This window comes from Sinocyclocheilus anshuiensis, unplaced genomic scaffold (genome assembly GCF_001515605.1).
Source record: "Sinocyclocheilus anshuiensis isolate Anshui unplaced genomic scaffold, SAMN03320099.WGS_v1.1 scaffold930, whole genome shotgun sequence".
In the NCBI taxonomy this organism is placed as follows: Eukaryota; Metazoa; Chordata; class Actinopteri; order Cypriniformes; family Cyprinidae; genus Sinocyclocheilus; species Sinocyclocheilus anshuiensis.
In genome coordinates, this window is record NW_015539900.1 from 1,439,788 (window position 1) to 1,457,723 (window position 17,936).

Consider the following 17,936-nt stretch of genomic DNA (forward strand, 5'->3'; position numbering starts at 1 on the left):
TATATATAAAAAAAAAAATATATATATATATGTATATATATATATATTAATTCCAAATTTTCTTCTGAGAGTTGCGAGTTGATTCTGAGAGTTCAGAACTGAGGAAAAATGTCTAAATTATAAACTCAGAATTTCAAGAAAAAGGTCTGAATTGTGAGTCACAATCACCTTTTTTATTTTTTTAAGTTTAGGTAATTATTTTTTTCACTGCAACAGCAAAATTAGACATTAAAATAATGTAGTGTGTCTAAGGTTCCCTTTCTGCAATATTACATTTTGTTTGGTTTGATTTGTTTATTTGCAACCATTTAGTTCTCCAAAGAGGAATAACATGAAATACATTTTCACACCAGTGTAGGTCAGGTTTGTCATCCAGGGGATTCAAATCTGATATCTGACGCTCACTTTGTGGTTTGTTAATTGGGTTTGCAATAGTAAGCCAATCACAGACTCATCGGGAACGTACCTATGAAGATGAAAGAACACTGAAGTCCAGTGTCATGGTTTAAACAAAAACAGGTGCTAAATGTGATTTATCTGCAGAGCTGGGTAGTAACTGATTACATGTAATCTGGATTACGTAATCAGATTACAAAAATTAAGAACTTGTAATTAATTAGAATAAATTGCATTTTAAAATACTCTGAATCAGACTACAGTTACTTTTTTATTGATTACATGATTACATATTATTCAATAGCAATAAATTATTCATAATAATTATGAATATAATACTTATTTTTCATCTCTTAAATTTTCCTTTCTAAAATAGCCCACTGCTTATATACAGTCAGAAAGTCTTCTAGTTTTGCAGACTTTCACAAAAAGACCAGTCACTAGTCAGGTGGATATAATTTCACAGAAATTTGAGAGGCCACACATCATTTGACCACTGGATTTACAAAAATTATTTCAATTTTAAGAATTGTTTTCTTAGCATTTCAACATTACATCAACTACTGATGAACATGCAGAGGGTTATTTAATCATGTATCACTTTGTATACATGAAAATACCCAAATTCACATTATTTCTTATTTACATGTAATGCAGGGATTCCCAAACTTTTGTCAGCCGAACCTCTTTCACCTAATATATTTACTTGAAGTACCCCTGAGATTTTAAAACAAATGTTTTAAAGTATCACATTTGCATGTTCACAGTTCTCTGACATTGGTTAATGGTCACATGACAGGTAAACCAATAAAATATTAAAAAAAAAATTAGTAAGTGTTTTATTTTGATTGATGTTATTTTAAAGTGATTTATTTTAATTTTACATTTTTATGATTGAATTAATCATTTGCTTTTCATTAAACTCATAAATCCCCTTCAGTTCCTTTACGAATCCCAGTTTGGGAAACCTTGACATAATATAATGATTAATTGACTTCATGTCAGTAACAACAAATGGAAAATATTTTCTTTTTCTTGGCAGTTTTATATGGTACAAGATTTATCCTATTTAAATCAATAGGTCAAAAGTAATCTAAAAGTAATTAAGTCTGATTATATTACCTAAATGTAATAGATTACGTTAATAACTACAATTTTTGTCATGTATTTTGAAATCAGTAATGGATTACAAAAAGTAATCTACCAGCTCTGTTTATATGTAGTTGCCTTTGTTGAATTTTTGCATAATCGCACCATACCTTGAACAATGACTGGACAGGAAACAGTGGGAAGAGATGGTCAGATCATTAACTCAAAAAAAAATCAGCTACTCCCTTTGAGTACTATGGAGAGGCCTCACTCTTCAATACATCTAAGAAGATGAGAATATAAGAATATAAATGATCCGAATCCCCACTAAACTGTGTGGTTGGAAGAGCATCTTGGGGAGCGTGGCATTTGTTCATAATTCAGGAGCGTTTTGTACTGCTCTCTCCATGACATTGACTTGCAGGAGAGGCGGCACTGAGTGAACAGATGTCTATGGCAGACATGAGTAAACAAAAGCGAGCACCTCTACATGACCGTGCCTATGGGAAAAGCCCCCTCTGCTCCCCACCCTCCAATTATCCTAGTCTCCTCTAATTCCTCATTTTAGTCATTCCTTTTCTCAATCTTGTTTCACCACCTTCTCTGCTAATTAGCCTCATTTCTTTCAACGCAAACTATGTTATGCTTGCTGCATGCCCTTGAGTCAGTTTATCCACTGGGGACTGCGTTAAGCCTGTTTATTATAAATACTTGTGAGGACAATATATATTAATAATAACATTCAAGCTCACATTGACATTCTTGACAGACTTCATGAAACATTTACACCATTTACAACTTTAATCACAATGTTGCTTTGATGTGATGATTTAATGTGCAAACTAATTTGGTCCTTCTTTCCCTGATGAAGTTCAGGCTGGTTCTTGCTGGTTTGGTGCTGTTTACCAGCCAAAAATTGTTCGCCATCCAAAACACAACATATGCATGAGACCAATAGTGCTGGTCTTGTCAGCAAGGTTATCAGCCTTATATTAAGGTCAGAATGAGGTTGTCAGACTGCGTGCCGTGCACCAGTGTCTCTCGAGGGGCTTGTCACGGTGCCATTCCTGTCAGTGTGTTATTGTGCATGTGAGCATGTGTAGGTGTGCCTTTGGGAGAAAGTGTATTTCAGTCATCATGACTTTTGCATGACATTGTGAAACCGTTTTACATAGAAAATTGGGAATCTTAAACTAGAAACTGACTGAATTTTAGAAATGAGAGTTACTAAAATGTGATTTGATGACTAAAATGCATATATAGTGAGGTTAGTTAGACTGACTGTTGAAAAAAAAAGCAATATACAGTTTTCTAGTAAAATATCTATATTTCCATCTAATATTAAGATAAATTTACTTGAGAAGCATAATTGTGTGATATATATTAAGATATGTTTTCAGAGTATATATCTTTAAGTATACTTTATATCTTTGTTTTTTTTCATGTGTTAATAATGAACCTCACCACATTTGATTAATTATTGGTTAAAACAAGAAAAAACATGTTTATGATGTAAGCAAAATAAATATGTTTAATAGAATTATTTTAAGTCGTAATATTTTCTACAACTTTTGTTTGGCCAGGAAAAAATAAAAACAAAAGTTTTTTTGTTGTTGTTGTTCTTTGCAATGGAAGGGCTTACATTCTGAAGCTTGTATTTCTCATCCTAAGATTGTTAAGTTACCATGTATGATACAGTGTAATATCTGATATCAAATCCTTCAGCAGGTCATATATAAGATTTAATATCATAACTGCTTTTCACATCACTGGGTTAAAAATATTATGGACATTGTGTTATGGATTTTTTTTTTTAAATGCAGTCTTTGTTTTGTGGTAGCACTTTGTCATAGATTAGTGTTGAAAAATGATAGGGAGTGTTATGCTCATATCAATTTACAAGGTCAAGTTGACAGAGCGAAATGGTTTTACTTTGAGTTCTTATTGCCTGACATTACTGAGAAATTCTCTGCATGACTTTGAACACTGCCCTTTGTGAAGAGTCGCTAATAAAATTTGATGAAGGAGCCCTGAAGGAGAAAGCTTGGGCTCATTTGTGACTTTGATGACACTGTCATTATATAGTGGAGTGATCTCTGCTGAAAACGACACATCAATGCATGATTTTATGATATCATAATGATGATATCTTTGTACCTGGTTAGGATTACCAGTTTGAGGTTAATCATCTCAACACTGTCACTGTTATATTTGATGATATGTGCACAGTCAAGTGCTTGTTGCCATACTGTGAGTCAGAATGAGTCAAAATGGACAGAAATGTCTTGTGAAAGAGAATGAATCTGGGTGTTATTTTAATGCTGGTTCTTACTCTTGTTTGAAAAGGGTTCGGCGGACCATCAGGACTCAGGGGCCACTGAGGAGAAGGAGAAGAATGCCCAAGTCCAGCTGGAGAAGGCCAAGGTAGATTGCAACTCCATAATTCTCTCAGCTGCCCGTACCTGCTACCAGTGACGTTGGCCACAAGGACCTAAATATATCACAGCTTTAGATGTGCTCATAAATTTTGCACGGCTCTTTTTCCTCTGTCAAAGCAACAAGGTAGCTGTGTCAAAAAGCTAATTACCAAATGCCTTGGTTGAAACAGCACATCAGTGTTAAATCTTGTACTCTACAAAATCAATGCTTTACACGCGACTGACAAACGATAGCTACAATTACCATTTCTTCTGTTCCTTTACACAGTCCAAAAACAGATAAGAAGCACCGTGGCAAACCATTAATGAGCAACAACAAATGCTCTGTGTTTTATCATCGGCTCTTTACAGAGTCCAGTTTTGCTCGGCTTTAAAAACTGAATGAAACCCTCCTGTCTGTGTCAGCGAGCTCCCTGAGGTCCTTTTTAATTAAGGTACTGAGCAGACAGCATCACGTCCTGCTTCAGTCCACCATCTCCCACAGAGCATCGCCTTTTAAAACCAGGCTACAAGCAGCTAGACTGCCATTGTGTTGACATTTGACTTTCTTTTAATTAAATACTAAATTATAATACAACAAATTAATAGAACAAAGCAGTTACTTATCGTTGTATGATTTATTTATTATTGTGTTATGACTCAGGCAGTATTTTTAAATAATATGGAAACTTGCATGATTGTTTTTTTAAAGATGGAAAAAGTTACAATGTGAATTGCTAATGTTTCCTAACTTTTTTAAGGCTTAGGTAATGACAATTAAAAAAATAATGTATACCAGATTTTCTAACTGACTAACTAAAAAGCATGATTGTGATTATTTTGTCCTTTTTAACCCGTAAGTGTGTTATTAAATGTCAAATCCATTAGCAGGTCATATAGAAGATTGAGTATCATAACTTATTTTCACATCACTGGGTTAAAACATTATAGACACTATTTTATGGATTTTTATAAATGCAATTTTTGTTTTGTGGTAGGGACTTTGCCATTGATTAGTATTGAAAAACTAAAAAATTATACAGTGTTATGCAAGACCTCCATGGTGCTGACATTTGACATTTGCCCTTTGACTTCTTTTAAATCAAATACCAAAGTATAGTACAATAATTAATTAGAAACAAAAATATTACACTACTGTAAAATATGGAGACTTCTTTTTAGAGAAAAAAGTTATACATTGTAATCAACAGTAAGCTAATGTTTCCAAACTTTTTGTCTTAGTACGACTCAAGTAATCCTTTAATCACATTTTTTTTTTACATTTATACCAGACGTAAAAACTTAAAGGGGTCATCGGATGCAAAATTCACTTTACAAGTTGTTTGAACATAAATGTGTGTTGGAAGTGTGTGTACACATCCACCCTATAATGATAAAAATCCACCCAGTGTTTTTTTTTTTAAATCCCTATTTTAAAATCCCCTTTCTCAGTTCAGGCTGTTCTGAGATTCCTTGTCAGAATTACATAGTTCTGCACAGGCTGCTCCCACGATAGTTGATGGACAAGGCTGACGCAGATGATTAACGTTACTTTCGTTTTTGAAGGGAATGAGCCGATCCCCGATCTGCCTAAATGCGTCTTGTTCGCGCGAATCATTCGTCACCCAGCTTCATCTACAGAAGAAGTGAGTATAAGGGTTTTTTATGAATCTTTGCAAGGGCAATCAATCAATCAATAAATGAGATTTTGATTACTGTAACCTGTTTACTAGATTTCTTAATATTTTAATTTGAAGTTTTTGTTTTATAGGTTTAACAAATCGAAATTGTTCTCAAAATATTTTACACACAACCCTGGTTGGCAATCACTATAAACAAACCAACTGTTTATCACAGAATCTCAGTTGCTGCTCTAGAGTTGTCCTTTTGTCCTGTTACTGTAAATATATGTAAATATGGATGAATCAACTCTGATCACATGTAGCTTACCCTGCTGCACTCCATATAAATTATCCTTTCAAATTTTACAGCACTTGAAGGACAAGTTTTAGGTCTTTGCAGATTGAATTAAAATGATCTTGTGTGCATTCGGTCTCATCCTATGTATATAAATCCGCACTGTCCTCGAGCCTCATGTAGCTGCCATTAGACTACATTACCCTTTACTGGGCTGATATTGAGGTCTTTGAGAATGAATGTGTGCATTGCAATTGGTTTGAAGGTAAATGAATGAAAGTTATTATTAGTAACTTGCCTGGGGCAATGCAGCACATGTGCCGTTGCTCAAATCAGCAGTGGTTTTGTTCCCGCATTCTCCTCAAAGTATCTGTCTGCTGCTATTCACTCATACACAACCTCATGGACAAATGTACAAATATTCTCACCATACATGGTAGAACTACACATGGAGATTTTGTTTACAGAACTGAAATGCATACTGTAGCAGTTCATGTGCTCACAAAGGATTCTGATGCAAAAGTGTCACATTCAGTGTGTTGTGTTATCAAAATGTAGAGGTTTCAATCTTTCCCTTTTGTTGCGATTATTCAGTTTAAGCCTGTTGCTTTCGCCGTGCGCACAAATTTCACCTACACTCCTGCAGATGATGACAACGTCCCCATACCAGGGCACGGGGTTTCTTTTGAAGCTAAAGACTTCCTGCATATCAAAGAGGTCAGTGGGTTCCCAGATCACCTGCACAATCATTTCACTGAAGTAAATCAAATTAAAGGGATAGTTCACCCAAAAATGAAAATTTTGACTAACTACTTACCCTCATGTCGTTCCAAACATCAGAACGGCGGCTCCTTTCTTTGCACATAAAAAGTATTCTCGTAGCTTCATAAAATTAAGGTTGAACCACTGATATCAAATGGAATATTTTAACAATGTCCTTACTACCTTTCTGGGCCTTGAACGTGGCAGTTGCAATGCAGGGTCAGAAAGCTCTCGGATTTCATCAAAAATATCTTAATTTGTGTCCCAAAGATGAATGAAGGTCTTACGGGTTTGTAATTAAGTAATTAATGACAGAATTTTCATTTTTGGGTGAACTATCTCTTTAATGTCAATATAGTCAATGAAGATGGTTTTTAAATATAAAATATTGTGTTGTTTTTGTTGTTTACAGAAATGTAACAATGACTGGTGGATTGGACGGCCTGTAAAGGAAGGGGGAGAGGTTGGTTTTATCCCCAGCCCGGTGAACCTGGAGATGATTCTGATCAGAAGAGAGGTGCAGGCCAGGAAGGCCGCCAAAGCGCTGGCCAAGTAAACAAACCTGATTAATAATGCAGTGTGGGGTCTTCATTTTGCAATCTTTGTTTTCTTATTGCATGAATGAATCAACCATTTAAATGTGCATAAATTGCGGCAAAATTCATTATGTACGAACTGCTTTTTTCCCCTCTTGTTACAGTAAAGCGGCTACTGCTGCCAAAGATGATATGAATGCAAAGAAAGCTGCTCCATCACAAACAGGTGCACTGACACTTCATGTTTCATTATTTTATTTTTTTATTTTTTTATCAGACAAATGACTGAATTTAACCAAATTAGCACGCAAGTTTCCTTTAATAATTTATTATCCTTAATTTGTTATCATCCACTTATCTGGATGAAAAGTATGTATGTGGAACATAATGTTATTTTATGTGTCTGTGTGCAATTCAATTTGTAATTTTTCTCAATTTATCCTTTAGTTCAGCAAGTGAAGAAGAAATCAGTAAGCAAATACATACAGTAATGCTGTGATTATGACCACACCACGCACATTTATGCTTATATTCATATACTGCCTGTATTTTTAAACATGTCTTCACCCATTTTCTTTGACTGCAGGGAGAGCAACTGGCTGCATATGATGTTGTGCCTTCCATGCGTCCTGTGGTGCTCATGGGGCCATCCCTCAAGGGCTATGAGGTGAGGGCCATTTGCTGCTGTCTCTGTATGTACAATGTTCAGTCATTCACGGTCCAAACTCTCTGAGGATCTTCAGCATAACTGCTTTGAAGGAGTCAGTGGCTCAGAAGACATATGAAAATATATTACTCCTAAAATAAAACTTAAAAAAAGTACCATTCTTATTTTAAATGGTCTATAATGTGTCTTATTGCAGAACCTGAGGATTATATTCTTATGTTCTCTTATGCCACACTTATGCTGTACAAATATGTACTGCCCTCTCCTGTACATAATGGAAACTACACGTTTATGAAGTACTATTACTGAGTTGCATATTTTCTCCCTTTTATTTTAATTTACAGGTTACAGACATGATGCAAAAAGCTCTCTTTGATTTTTTAAAACACAGATTTGAAGGAAGGTATGGCACACGGACTGTTGTCTCATTACAAAAGAAGAAATGTGTGTAGTCAAACAGAGTGTTGTGACTTTGCTAATATGTAAATCCATTGCTAGAATTACTATCACCCGGGTGACAGCAGATATTGCACTTGCCAAGCGATCGATCCTCAACAACCCCAGCAAGCACGCCATAATGGATCGCTCCAACACCCGCTCCAGTTTAGGTAATCACTTCTTGTCCATTTCTTAATGTTTGTCTATCTGTATGTCATTCCATACAAATTACATAATATATTCTAAATGTATTGGCTTCAGATATTAAACAATAAATTTGGTTCAGAATCAGAGAGAGTCTAGAAAGAATTTATTGGTCATTGAACCCAAACGTGCATATACTTTACTTTACAGATTTTTAATTAACTGCTTAACACTGGGATAATAGAGCTTGATGGTGCACTGCAACAACAACAAAAAACCTAATCGGTACTTTTGTCTTAATTTTCTTTAATGCATTTACTTTAGAAGGAAAACTGCATTAATAAATAAACTTAAGTCAATTTATTTGGTTCGATAGATTTCTTAATAATTGTTTGAAAACAAGACAAAAAAACTGATTAGTAAAACTATTTTTGCAGTGTGTTCAAAAAAACAAAGATCCCACTTACAGAGAAACTCCCACTGCTTTTAAATTGTAATTCTCACAACACTCAAAGTTGTATTTTTTATTTTTTTTTTATTTTAATGATTAAATAGGTGTTTAACATTAGTGGGTGTGTTTTCTCACCAAGTGTGGATCTGAGGTGTGTAGCTAGCTTTGTTAAGGGGATCTGATTGGTTTTCTCCACTCTGTCCCTTGCATTGCTCTCTTACCTCAGATGTCGCGGGTATGTATAACAGCAGTAGCCTGTCCATGCTCCCCAACTCATTCCTGTTGGTGTCATCAGAACTGCTTTACCTCTTAGAGAACACTATAAGTGTCAAAGAACCCTGATACTTTTAGTAAAGATCACTGCTTCTAAAAGCTTCGGCTTGTGTTAGACACCATAACCACAACATCTCCATTGACCTTCATAATATGCGTTTAATTTTATTGGTCAAACAAATGCAAGCCAAAGTATTTTAATGTGTATGTAAGTGAGTTTTGTGCTACCTAATCTGTAATTTTGTCTTGTTTTTCTGAAAAAAAAAACCATATAAACATTTTTTAAAAAAGATCATTTATGTGAGATAATAATAATATTTAAGAAAAACTATTTCTCATTGGAGTAAAAGAAACAAAATAATGTTTTGATATTTTTACTTTTTTTTTTTTTTTTTACAGTGTGAGATGATTTTGAACTCGTCCTGTTTTTATCATTAAAGTTTTGCTCACTTTGAGGCAAAGAGCAAGTTTTAAACTTATATGTATAATAGAGGAATCGGACATAAAATGCTTCCCATTACATTTGAAGTGCTTTTGGCTACACTTCAGCAGATTTGTACTTAGATAGAATAATATTTTTGAAGATGTCATATAAGGATTTTAGGTTGACTAGTCTAATTTATTTCTTAATCTGCCTCTACAGCCCAAATCCAAGGAGAGGTTGAGAGGATTTTTGAGTTAGCACGCAGTCTACAGCTTGTAGTTCTGGATGCCGACACCATTAACCATCCTATCCAACTCAGCAAGACCTCCTTGGCCCCGATCCTGGTGTATGTCAAGATTTCATCACCCAAGGTCAGAAACTGTGTTCACAGAACTCGCAAACATTCTTTCAATAGTCATTTGTTTACTGATGAAACAAACTGATTATACATTACCGTTGAAAATTTGGGGACAGTAAGGTTTTTTATTGTTTTAAAAAAGTCTCTTATGCTCACCCAAACATGGCTGTTGAATATTCAACAGCCATTACTCCATTCTTCAGTGTCACAAGATCCTTTAGAAATCATTCTGATATGCTGATTTGGTGCTCAAGAAAAATCATAATATTGAAAACAGTTATTGCAAACCGTTTTTTGTGGAAACCATGATGCATTTTTATGGATTATTTGATGAATATAATGTTCAGAAGATGCATTTATATGAAATATAATTTTTTTGTAACATTTTAAATGTCTTTACTGTGACTTTTGATCAATTAGTATGATTTGGGTGAGTTAAATGTTTGTTTTGAAATTCCAAATTTGTTTATTCCAAAACAGGACTTTTTAAGTGTGGAGGATTATGTTCAACACTTAGGAATTAAATAATGTTCAATACTTAGTCATCAGTTAAATAGCTATTCAGTCATCAGAAAGAAATTAATTTAGCTTTCATTCATTATGTTAACCAGTTCCAGCTGCTCTATGTCATTTTCCTAGTCTGCAAAATATTAAAAGTATTATTTGCTAGTATGTTCAAGTATTCCATTGACTTTATGGCGTAAGCTAATAGATGGTATAAAAAAAATTACTTCAGCCACTAGGAGGCAGAAACATGTTTATTCTGTCAGTACAGCAGTATCTGACGTGGTACTATATCAACTTGTTTGATAAACTTGTCACTTTTCTGATAACTGCAAATGTCTTTTAAAGTGCACTATATCATTCAAAATGATAAATATCTGTCATATGAATAAGATCTATCTGTCTGTCACTAGGCTACACAATGCATGGTTTCATTCATTGTCCAAAAGCTTTTTGAATGTGCAGCCATTACATTTACATAGGAAACGCAAGTTTGAGAGAAGACCGGTTGTACAAAAACACTAACCTTTCTCTTGTGACCCAGCGTGACCTAACATCCACTGTTCTTTCACCCCGTATGCCTCCCACTCATCCTTCCTGTCCCTTTTTCCTTCCTCTTTTCATCTGCTGTTCAGGTTCTGACAAGATTGATAAAGACCAGGGGCAAATCTCAGACTAAACATTTGAATGTTCAGATGGTGGCCGCAGACAAACTGGCCCAGTGTCCCAATGTAAGTGTGCCCTCTGTAAATGCTAAAGACATTTAAATGTTTTCCATATGATTACAGGAGACCCTTCTAAAAAATAGTTTAGAAAGAGAAAAGGAATAGTTCACCCCAAAATTTGCAGAAAATTTACTCAGGCCATTCAAAATTGTTTGTTTGGGTTTGGAGAAGATTTGGAGAATCTTAGCATTACATTACTTCCTCACCACTTGATCCCCTGCAGTGAATGGGTGCCGTCAGAATGAGAGCCCAAACAGCTAATAAAAATCCACAAGTAATCCACACATCTCCAGTTCGTAAATGAATGTCTTGAGAAGCGAAACGCTCACTGTTTGTAATAAACAAATCCATCAAGACAATTTTAACATCAAACCATTGCTTCCAGCTAAAATCTGATTCAGTTGTCTCATCTGAATCAGGAGAGAAATATGCACAGATATGCAACGTTTACAAGTGAAAACAGTACCTAACAGTTCTAAACAAAACTGTCAGCAAATTCTCATTTTTGGGTGAACTATTCCCCCAACTTTACACAATGTCCTATAGGAATGAATTGGAAGTTTTCTTGATAAGCTCTATTTTCATGCGGATTGGTTATTAACGTTTTAATGTGTAGTGGTCAATTAATCATGATACAAAATATCACCTTGTTATGCGCTTGATATATTACCTCTGATAAACTCAGTCATTTTCTTTAGAAAATCAATATGAACACCCAAATTTTGAACCTCTTTGATGGCCTCCTTTTAACATGGCCCTTATTTCTAATCCAAGTCTAGCTTGGATCACAAACTGTCTTGATCTGATTATCAAGAGACTGATATTTTTCCGATGCATCATGTTGCAAGGCACCCAAGGCAGTAGTTGACATAGATTAGCCTCCCAGCATTACCTTTTGTTACGTGCTTCATTTTGCGGTCACTTATACTTACCCTTTATTGTGACGTCACTATTGGTCTCTCTCACAGGAGCTGTTCGATGTCATCTTGGATGAGAACCAGCTGTCAGATGCCTGTGAACACATCGCTGATTATCTGGAGGCCTACTGGAGAGCCACACACCCTCCTGAAATGGAGCCTCCCAACCCCATGCTGGAGAAACTGGCAGAAAACACACTCCCCACCAGTCCCACACCTGCTAAGGTACTGGACACACTCTGAGAAAAACAGGAGATGAAGTACTGAGACTGAACATATACAGACAGAGCCTGTAGATTTCTAGGAGCGAACTAAATCAAATCAAAAAATGCTCTTTAGATGTGTGTTTTCTGACACTCGCTAGGTAAATTTATTCAAAAACAGTAAATATACACACTATGGTTCAAATGTTTGGGGTTGGTAAGATTTTGAATAAATCTCGTAAGCTCAGCAATGCTGCATTTGATCACAAAATATAGTAGGGACAGAAATGTTGTGTAAAATTTTTGCTATTCAAAATAACCTTATGTTATGTCAAAATAACCATGTCACATGGCAAAGCTGAATATTCATCAACCATTACTTCAGTCTTCAGTGTTACATGATCCTTCAGAAATCATTCTAATATGCTGATTTGCTGCTCAAGAAACATTTCTTATGATTATCTATCTATATTAAAAATATTAGGGCAGCTTATTATTTTTGTGGTAATTTGATATATATATATTTTTCCTCAAAATTCTTTAAAGAAATGAAAGTTCAAAAAACGGTGGTTATTTGAAATAGAAATCTTTTGTGACATTACAAATCTATGTAATGTCACTTTAGATAAATACAGTAGAATAAAAGTAGTAATTATTTTTTTTTTTTTTTAAGTATTACTGACCTCAAACCTTTGAACGGTAATATACATATATTCATAAAATCATAAGTTCATACAGTGTCATTTCCACCACATATCACATTATGTATTGTGCTTAATAGTGTTCTGTGGTGGAAATGGCAATGTAATTTCTTTCTTTCTTTTTGGAATAATGACTCCTTTTGTCTTGTCTCATTTTAAGTCTAATGTCTTGCTATCGTTGTATGTATCCTAAATACACACAAGTAATAGTTTCACACTTTTTTCACATAATTTGACATACAGTTAGATTGGAAATTACATTCCATTTTCTTTTTCCTCACACTTCATATATAATATTTCATCTCAAGTATGCTTTTCACTGACTGCTGTCTTCTTAGTAACCAAGTATACGACATTTTCAATATTAATTTCTTGTTAATGTCTCTTATACCTTTAGTTTAATCCACATTCTAACATATTTTATTAGTTTTTGTTAACTTGTGAATGTCCAAAATTACAACTGCTTTGAAACATCTGCAGGCTCCATAAAGTCTGAAATTGTGCTTAGTGGTGTGTCATTCTGTGACATTTTCAATTTCCTCTCCACCACTTACAAAACTTTCTTGGACATTTAAAGAAGACTTGAGCTTTAAGTTACTTCACTGAGTGAGACGGTGGTCTCTGAGGTAAAATGCCTATAGTGTCAGTACCAACTAGTTTGTACTACTTCTTAGTATCCATAGTATTAGTAATAGCCTATCTTACGTAGGTATTGTAAGTAAACTTTATAATAGTGCAGAAGTGCCACGCTTGTAGTTTAGCATCTTTGGTTGTTTCCTTCTCTGATTGGTGGAAATGTATCTGCAGAATTCACTAGGATTTTTGCAGTTATACATGATTATTTAAAAAATAAGATGACATAATGAGGGCTTACGACTTCAACAAAAGCATATTCCACTGATTAACATCCTTGTAGCTCACAGTAGGTCTGCCTGTAAAGGTTTAAAAGTTATCAGTCCCCCCATAGAGAAAATGAATGGGATTTTTACTTCTGGAGCCCAAATGCTGCACTCTCTTTTCGTCTGTTTCTGTTCCAAAGCTAACAGACATGGACTAGAAGCCACAAAACTCTAATTTCATGTCATAAATCTCATATACAGGATGAACAGAAAAGCAAGAAGACGGCCACCACCAAGAGAAAAGGATCTCAAGAGCACCAGCAGGAGCATCAGCCCCAGGCTCAGGAGACGAGAGAGGAGGAGGAGGAGGAGGAGGAAGAAGAAGAGGAAGTGCAGGAGGAGGCTGAGGAGGAGGAGAGGCTCCTTCGTAGTGAGCCAAAGAGACACAGCCATCATCACCACCACCACCACCACCGCTCCAGCACCAGCCGACCAACAGAGCCCCACAACAAACACCAGCAGCCTGCCGACATGGAGCTGCTTCCTTCTAAAGACACTTCGTACGTGGAGTTCCGGAGCAGGCGCACGCTCCCGGTCGAGGGCGACCCGGACCAAACCGAGGTCTACCACAATAGGACTACAACTCAAAGGGACCATAACCACCACCATCACAACCACCACCACCGACATCACCACCACCGCCGCGGGACCACAGACGTTCAGCCGGATTATTCCCACCACGGGCAGCAGGACTACGAGCTGGAGCACAACGAGCACAACAGGCAACAGAGACAGTCGAGCCAGCTGCGCTCGCACAAACAATCGCACCACTACGCTCACTCGCACCACAATGACTATCACTACCAGGGACGGGAGCGGGACAGGTGCGTCGAGACAGAGGAGTGGACTGAAGACATGTACATTCATCGCTGAGATGGACGTTGTTTTAATGCTGCTATGTGAAATGCTGGCTACCATGTACTCAGGACAACAAGGTTTCTCTTTCTTTATCCATTCTGCTGCGTTATCACCTCCTCTGGTCCACATCTAATTTCCTTGATTTTCAGTTTTCATTCATATAATTCTGTGTTCCTCAGGCTTTAGGTTCGTGTCTTGCTATCAGGGCCTGACTACTGCATTTGTAAAAGATTTCAGCACATTGGTCCTTCCAATCCTGAGTATGTGGTTACATCTTTGCTTGTTACTGTTCCTGTTTCCTGATATGTACATATGCAAACTGGTCACGTCTCATACTGCTATGCTCTTACCCATGTTTATTTGTCGCCCCTGAGAAAGATAACTGGATTTTTTTTTACTTCTGATTATTTTTTATTTTTTTCAGTTGGCCTTTTGTAGAACGTGCTGCCACACTAGTGGTAGATATGAAAATATTAAGAATATAATACGGGACTAGCCACACAGAAATCATCATTTTGATATTTTCATGTCTGAGAAAATATTGGGATTAAATGGGTTAATTATGCATTCACATTGTGCTGCTATTGGCTGCATGAAATATTGGCAAACTAAAGTATTCTCACTTGGGCTTTTCACCTCAAGGATTGGAAGGTCTGTTTTTGACCAACATTCAAACAATGACAGTCTAGTCTAGTTATTTTTTACGAATTTTTCCACCTTATTTTTAACATAAGAATGCTGCCCTTTGTAATTGAAATGTGCAAGGCTTCTGGGGTCATTCGCTTCCAGATATTTTAGCTGTACAAAAACAATCTGTTATGCTGCTTGATATTGCAAACTGGTGTTTGTTATCATATCATTTTAATTGATCAAAATCATAAATGCGCTGATTTGTTTTTCAAATAAATTTTTTTCAATAATTTTATTACACTTTTTAGTTTTAGTTATCTCACCTAATGAATCAGAAATCTTGCACATTTACATAAAAATGCTAAAAAAAAAATAAGGTGGATATTTTGGATGTTAAAGTATTTTCTGTTATGCTAGTTTAAAACACGGAAACAAGACATTTGTAGGTTGATTTAACTGAAAAGTATGAACATTGTGGCTCTGTGGCACAACACAAAAAATAATTTATTTGACCGTCTCAACCAGCCTGACAGCAACGGCTGTATTATGTATTATGTATTTGTCTGACCAATGGGGCGAGTGCTCAAGGTGCCTGTCTGAAAAATCATTATGTTTTATAATTCCATTTAGTGACACTACTAAGAGCAGTTTTAAAGTCAGCATAAATTACTGTTTGTGACCTATTTTCCATAATCTTACACATCTCAGAGGGACACAGAATTTCAGTGAGATTCAAAGCAGAATATTTATTTTCATATTTCAATTTCATGTCGGCTTTAATGTATACATAGTTCAGTGTTTAGTTTGGCCTGGTTTTGTAGATTGTATGTCACAAAAGTCAATCCAGATTTTATTCACTAAATTTCATACAAAGGATAATTTGTGTCAATACAAAGAACTTAGCTGATCACATCAACTCTGGAGCCATACTATGTGTTATTTGCTCGTGCAAAATTATTTCAAATGAACACTTTTAATGTTTATGAACACAGTTTGATTCTGTTCCATATTTATAATATACACAATGAGATCATTTTAGCCAACCAGCTGCATGTATTTATGATTTTCAAAATGTTTGTTTAAATATATACAGTATGTATATCAAATGGATATATATTTTTTCTTAATCGTTACTTTCATCTTCATAAAGTAAAAAAGGCACACTCAAATGTCCTGAGAGAAATAAGTACAATTATTCAGAAAATACCTATTTTACTACAACAGCATGGTAAAAGAATTGTTTCCAGTTTTGTTAGAAATGAAAAGAGGAAGATGGCAATGATCTCTGATCCGTTCATATTCTCAATGCATCTGGAACCATGACGTTTATTTACACTTGATACCTTTTTGTTTCCTGAGTACTCTATGCATTAGTTTGACAACACTAGCTTGAAATTTGTTTCTATGCATTTGTATATACCTCATAAATGCCTTTGTAGGTACTGGATTGATAAAACTGAGTACAGATACTGCTGCACTGTAATATAGATGTACTTCTGTATTCAGTTGGTCTGACTGTATATTGTCTTTGAAATGTTCTCCTAAACAAATAATGCACATGTACGATTTACCATTTGATGTTTTCGTGCATGTGGCTCTTATTGTGCATTCACCTCACTATGTATTATAGTAACACTTTACAGTAAGGTTGAATTTGTTAACATTAGTTAACTACATTAGTTAACATTAACAATGAAAAATACTTCTAAAGCATTTATTTATTTTTTGTTCATGTTAATTTCAGCTTTTGATTTTAATAATGTGAAAGTTTTATTGCTTTTATTTGATCTGTTTATGCATTTACTATTAGGACCTTATTGTAACGTTGCAAATATTATGAAGGACTTTTTTGAGCACAGATTCAGTATAAATATAAAATCAGTACAGTTCTGAAAACAAAAAAAATTATATTATTTGAATGTGTTTCAGGAAAAACAATAATTTCCTTATAGTTGAAATTGCCACTGAATTCAAAGAGAGCAAAACATTTTCTGAAACTGAAAATGGAAAAGTTAAATTGTGGTCCAACACTGTCGTGACTCCCAACACTGCAAATGTTGCCATGTCAGCTGACCTTTATACGTCATTTTATCCTGTTTTTTTGGCACTGCACCCTGAAAGAAGACAATTTTCCCATGCTTAAACTAATTTGCACTGCAGAGTTGGTGTGTAATTGGTGGTTTGCTCAAAAACACTGTATATCACTGATATATCAGTGTAAATATTTATTTAGAGACAGTTCTTATTCAACTTATTAACAAACTTTTTTAAAAACTCAAAGACAGTCTTGACAACCCTTAAAAAAACTATACAGAACAATGGCAATGCCATATTAAATCAGTGATTCTGGATGATTCTTTGGAATATTTAATTCTTACTGCTCATTTACACCATTCTGCAGTTTGATATTTTTGGCATAATGAGTGCTGAACTTATAATTAACAACTGGCTTCTACATAGCTACGTTTCTTCTAACATAAAATATTTTCTACCCAACTATATTTGGTGAGTAGCCATGTAATAAGCAGGATAACGTCCAGCCATTATCGCAAAATAAACCTGATGAGCCCTGTCATTGTTTTTTTAAGATAATAACCGACTGACCATCTCTTACATATATACAAGTA

At 35.2% G+C, this 17,936-nt stretch overlaps 1 protein-coding gene and 1 long non-coding RNA gene across 5 annotated transcripts in view; one reads left to right on the plus strand and one right to left on the minus strand.

Annotated features, from left to right (window-relative positions):
- Positions 1 to 15,352, plus strand: part of LOC107686054 (voltage-dependent L-type calcium channel subunit beta-3-like) — a 32,279-nt gene extending 16,927 nt beyond the window's left edge. For 2 of the 4 annotated variants that reach the window (XM_016482887.1, XM_016482888.1), the window contains exons 2-14: positions 3,832 to 3,909; positions 6,414 to 6,536; positions 6,994 to 7,133; positions 7,282 to 7,343; positions 7,565 to 7,587; positions 7,704 to 7,784; positions 8,129 to 8,187; positions 8,283 to 8,392; positions 9,044 to 9,052; positions 9,734 to 9,885; positions 11,012 to 11,107; positions 12,070 to 12,243; positions 14,023 to 15,352. In XM_016482887.1, coding sequence (XP_016338373.1) covers positions 3,832 to 3,909; positions 6,414 to 6,536; positions 6,994 to 7,133; positions 7,282 to 7,343; positions 7,565 to 7,587; positions 7,704 to 7,784; positions 8,129 to 8,187; positions 8,283 to 8,392; positions 9,044 to 9,052; positions 9,734 to 9,885; positions 11,012 to 11,107; positions 12,070 to 12,243; positions 14,023 to 14,694 — 1,779 coding nt within the window. In that variant the 3' untranslated portion in view covers positions 14,695 to 15,352. The remainder of the gene's footprint in view (positions 1 to 3,831; positions 3,910 to 6,413; positions 6,537 to 6,993; positions 7,134 to 7,281; positions 7,344 to 7,564; positions 7,588 to 7,703; positions 7,785 to 8,128; positions 8,188 to 8,282; positions 8,393 to 9,043; positions 9,053 to 9,733; positions 9,886 to 11,011; positions 11,108 to 12,069; positions 12,244 to 14,022) is intronic. The other 2 variants (XM_016482886.1, XM_016482889.1) reach the window with 1 other exon arrangement.
- Positions 1 to 17,844, minus strand: part of LOC107686055 (uncharacterized) — a 21,778-nt gene extending 3,934 nt beyond the window's left edge. Inside the window, exons 1-2 of the long non-coding RNA XR_001634017.1 lie at positions 17,617 to 17,844; positions 5,714 to 5,717 (exon numbers count right to left, since the gene is read on the minus strand). This is a non-coding gene — a long non-coding RNA (uncharacterized LOC107686055). The remainder of the gene's footprint in view (positions 1 to 5,713; positions 5,718 to 17,616) is intronic.
- Positions 17,845 to 17,936: the final 92 nt, after the last annotated feature.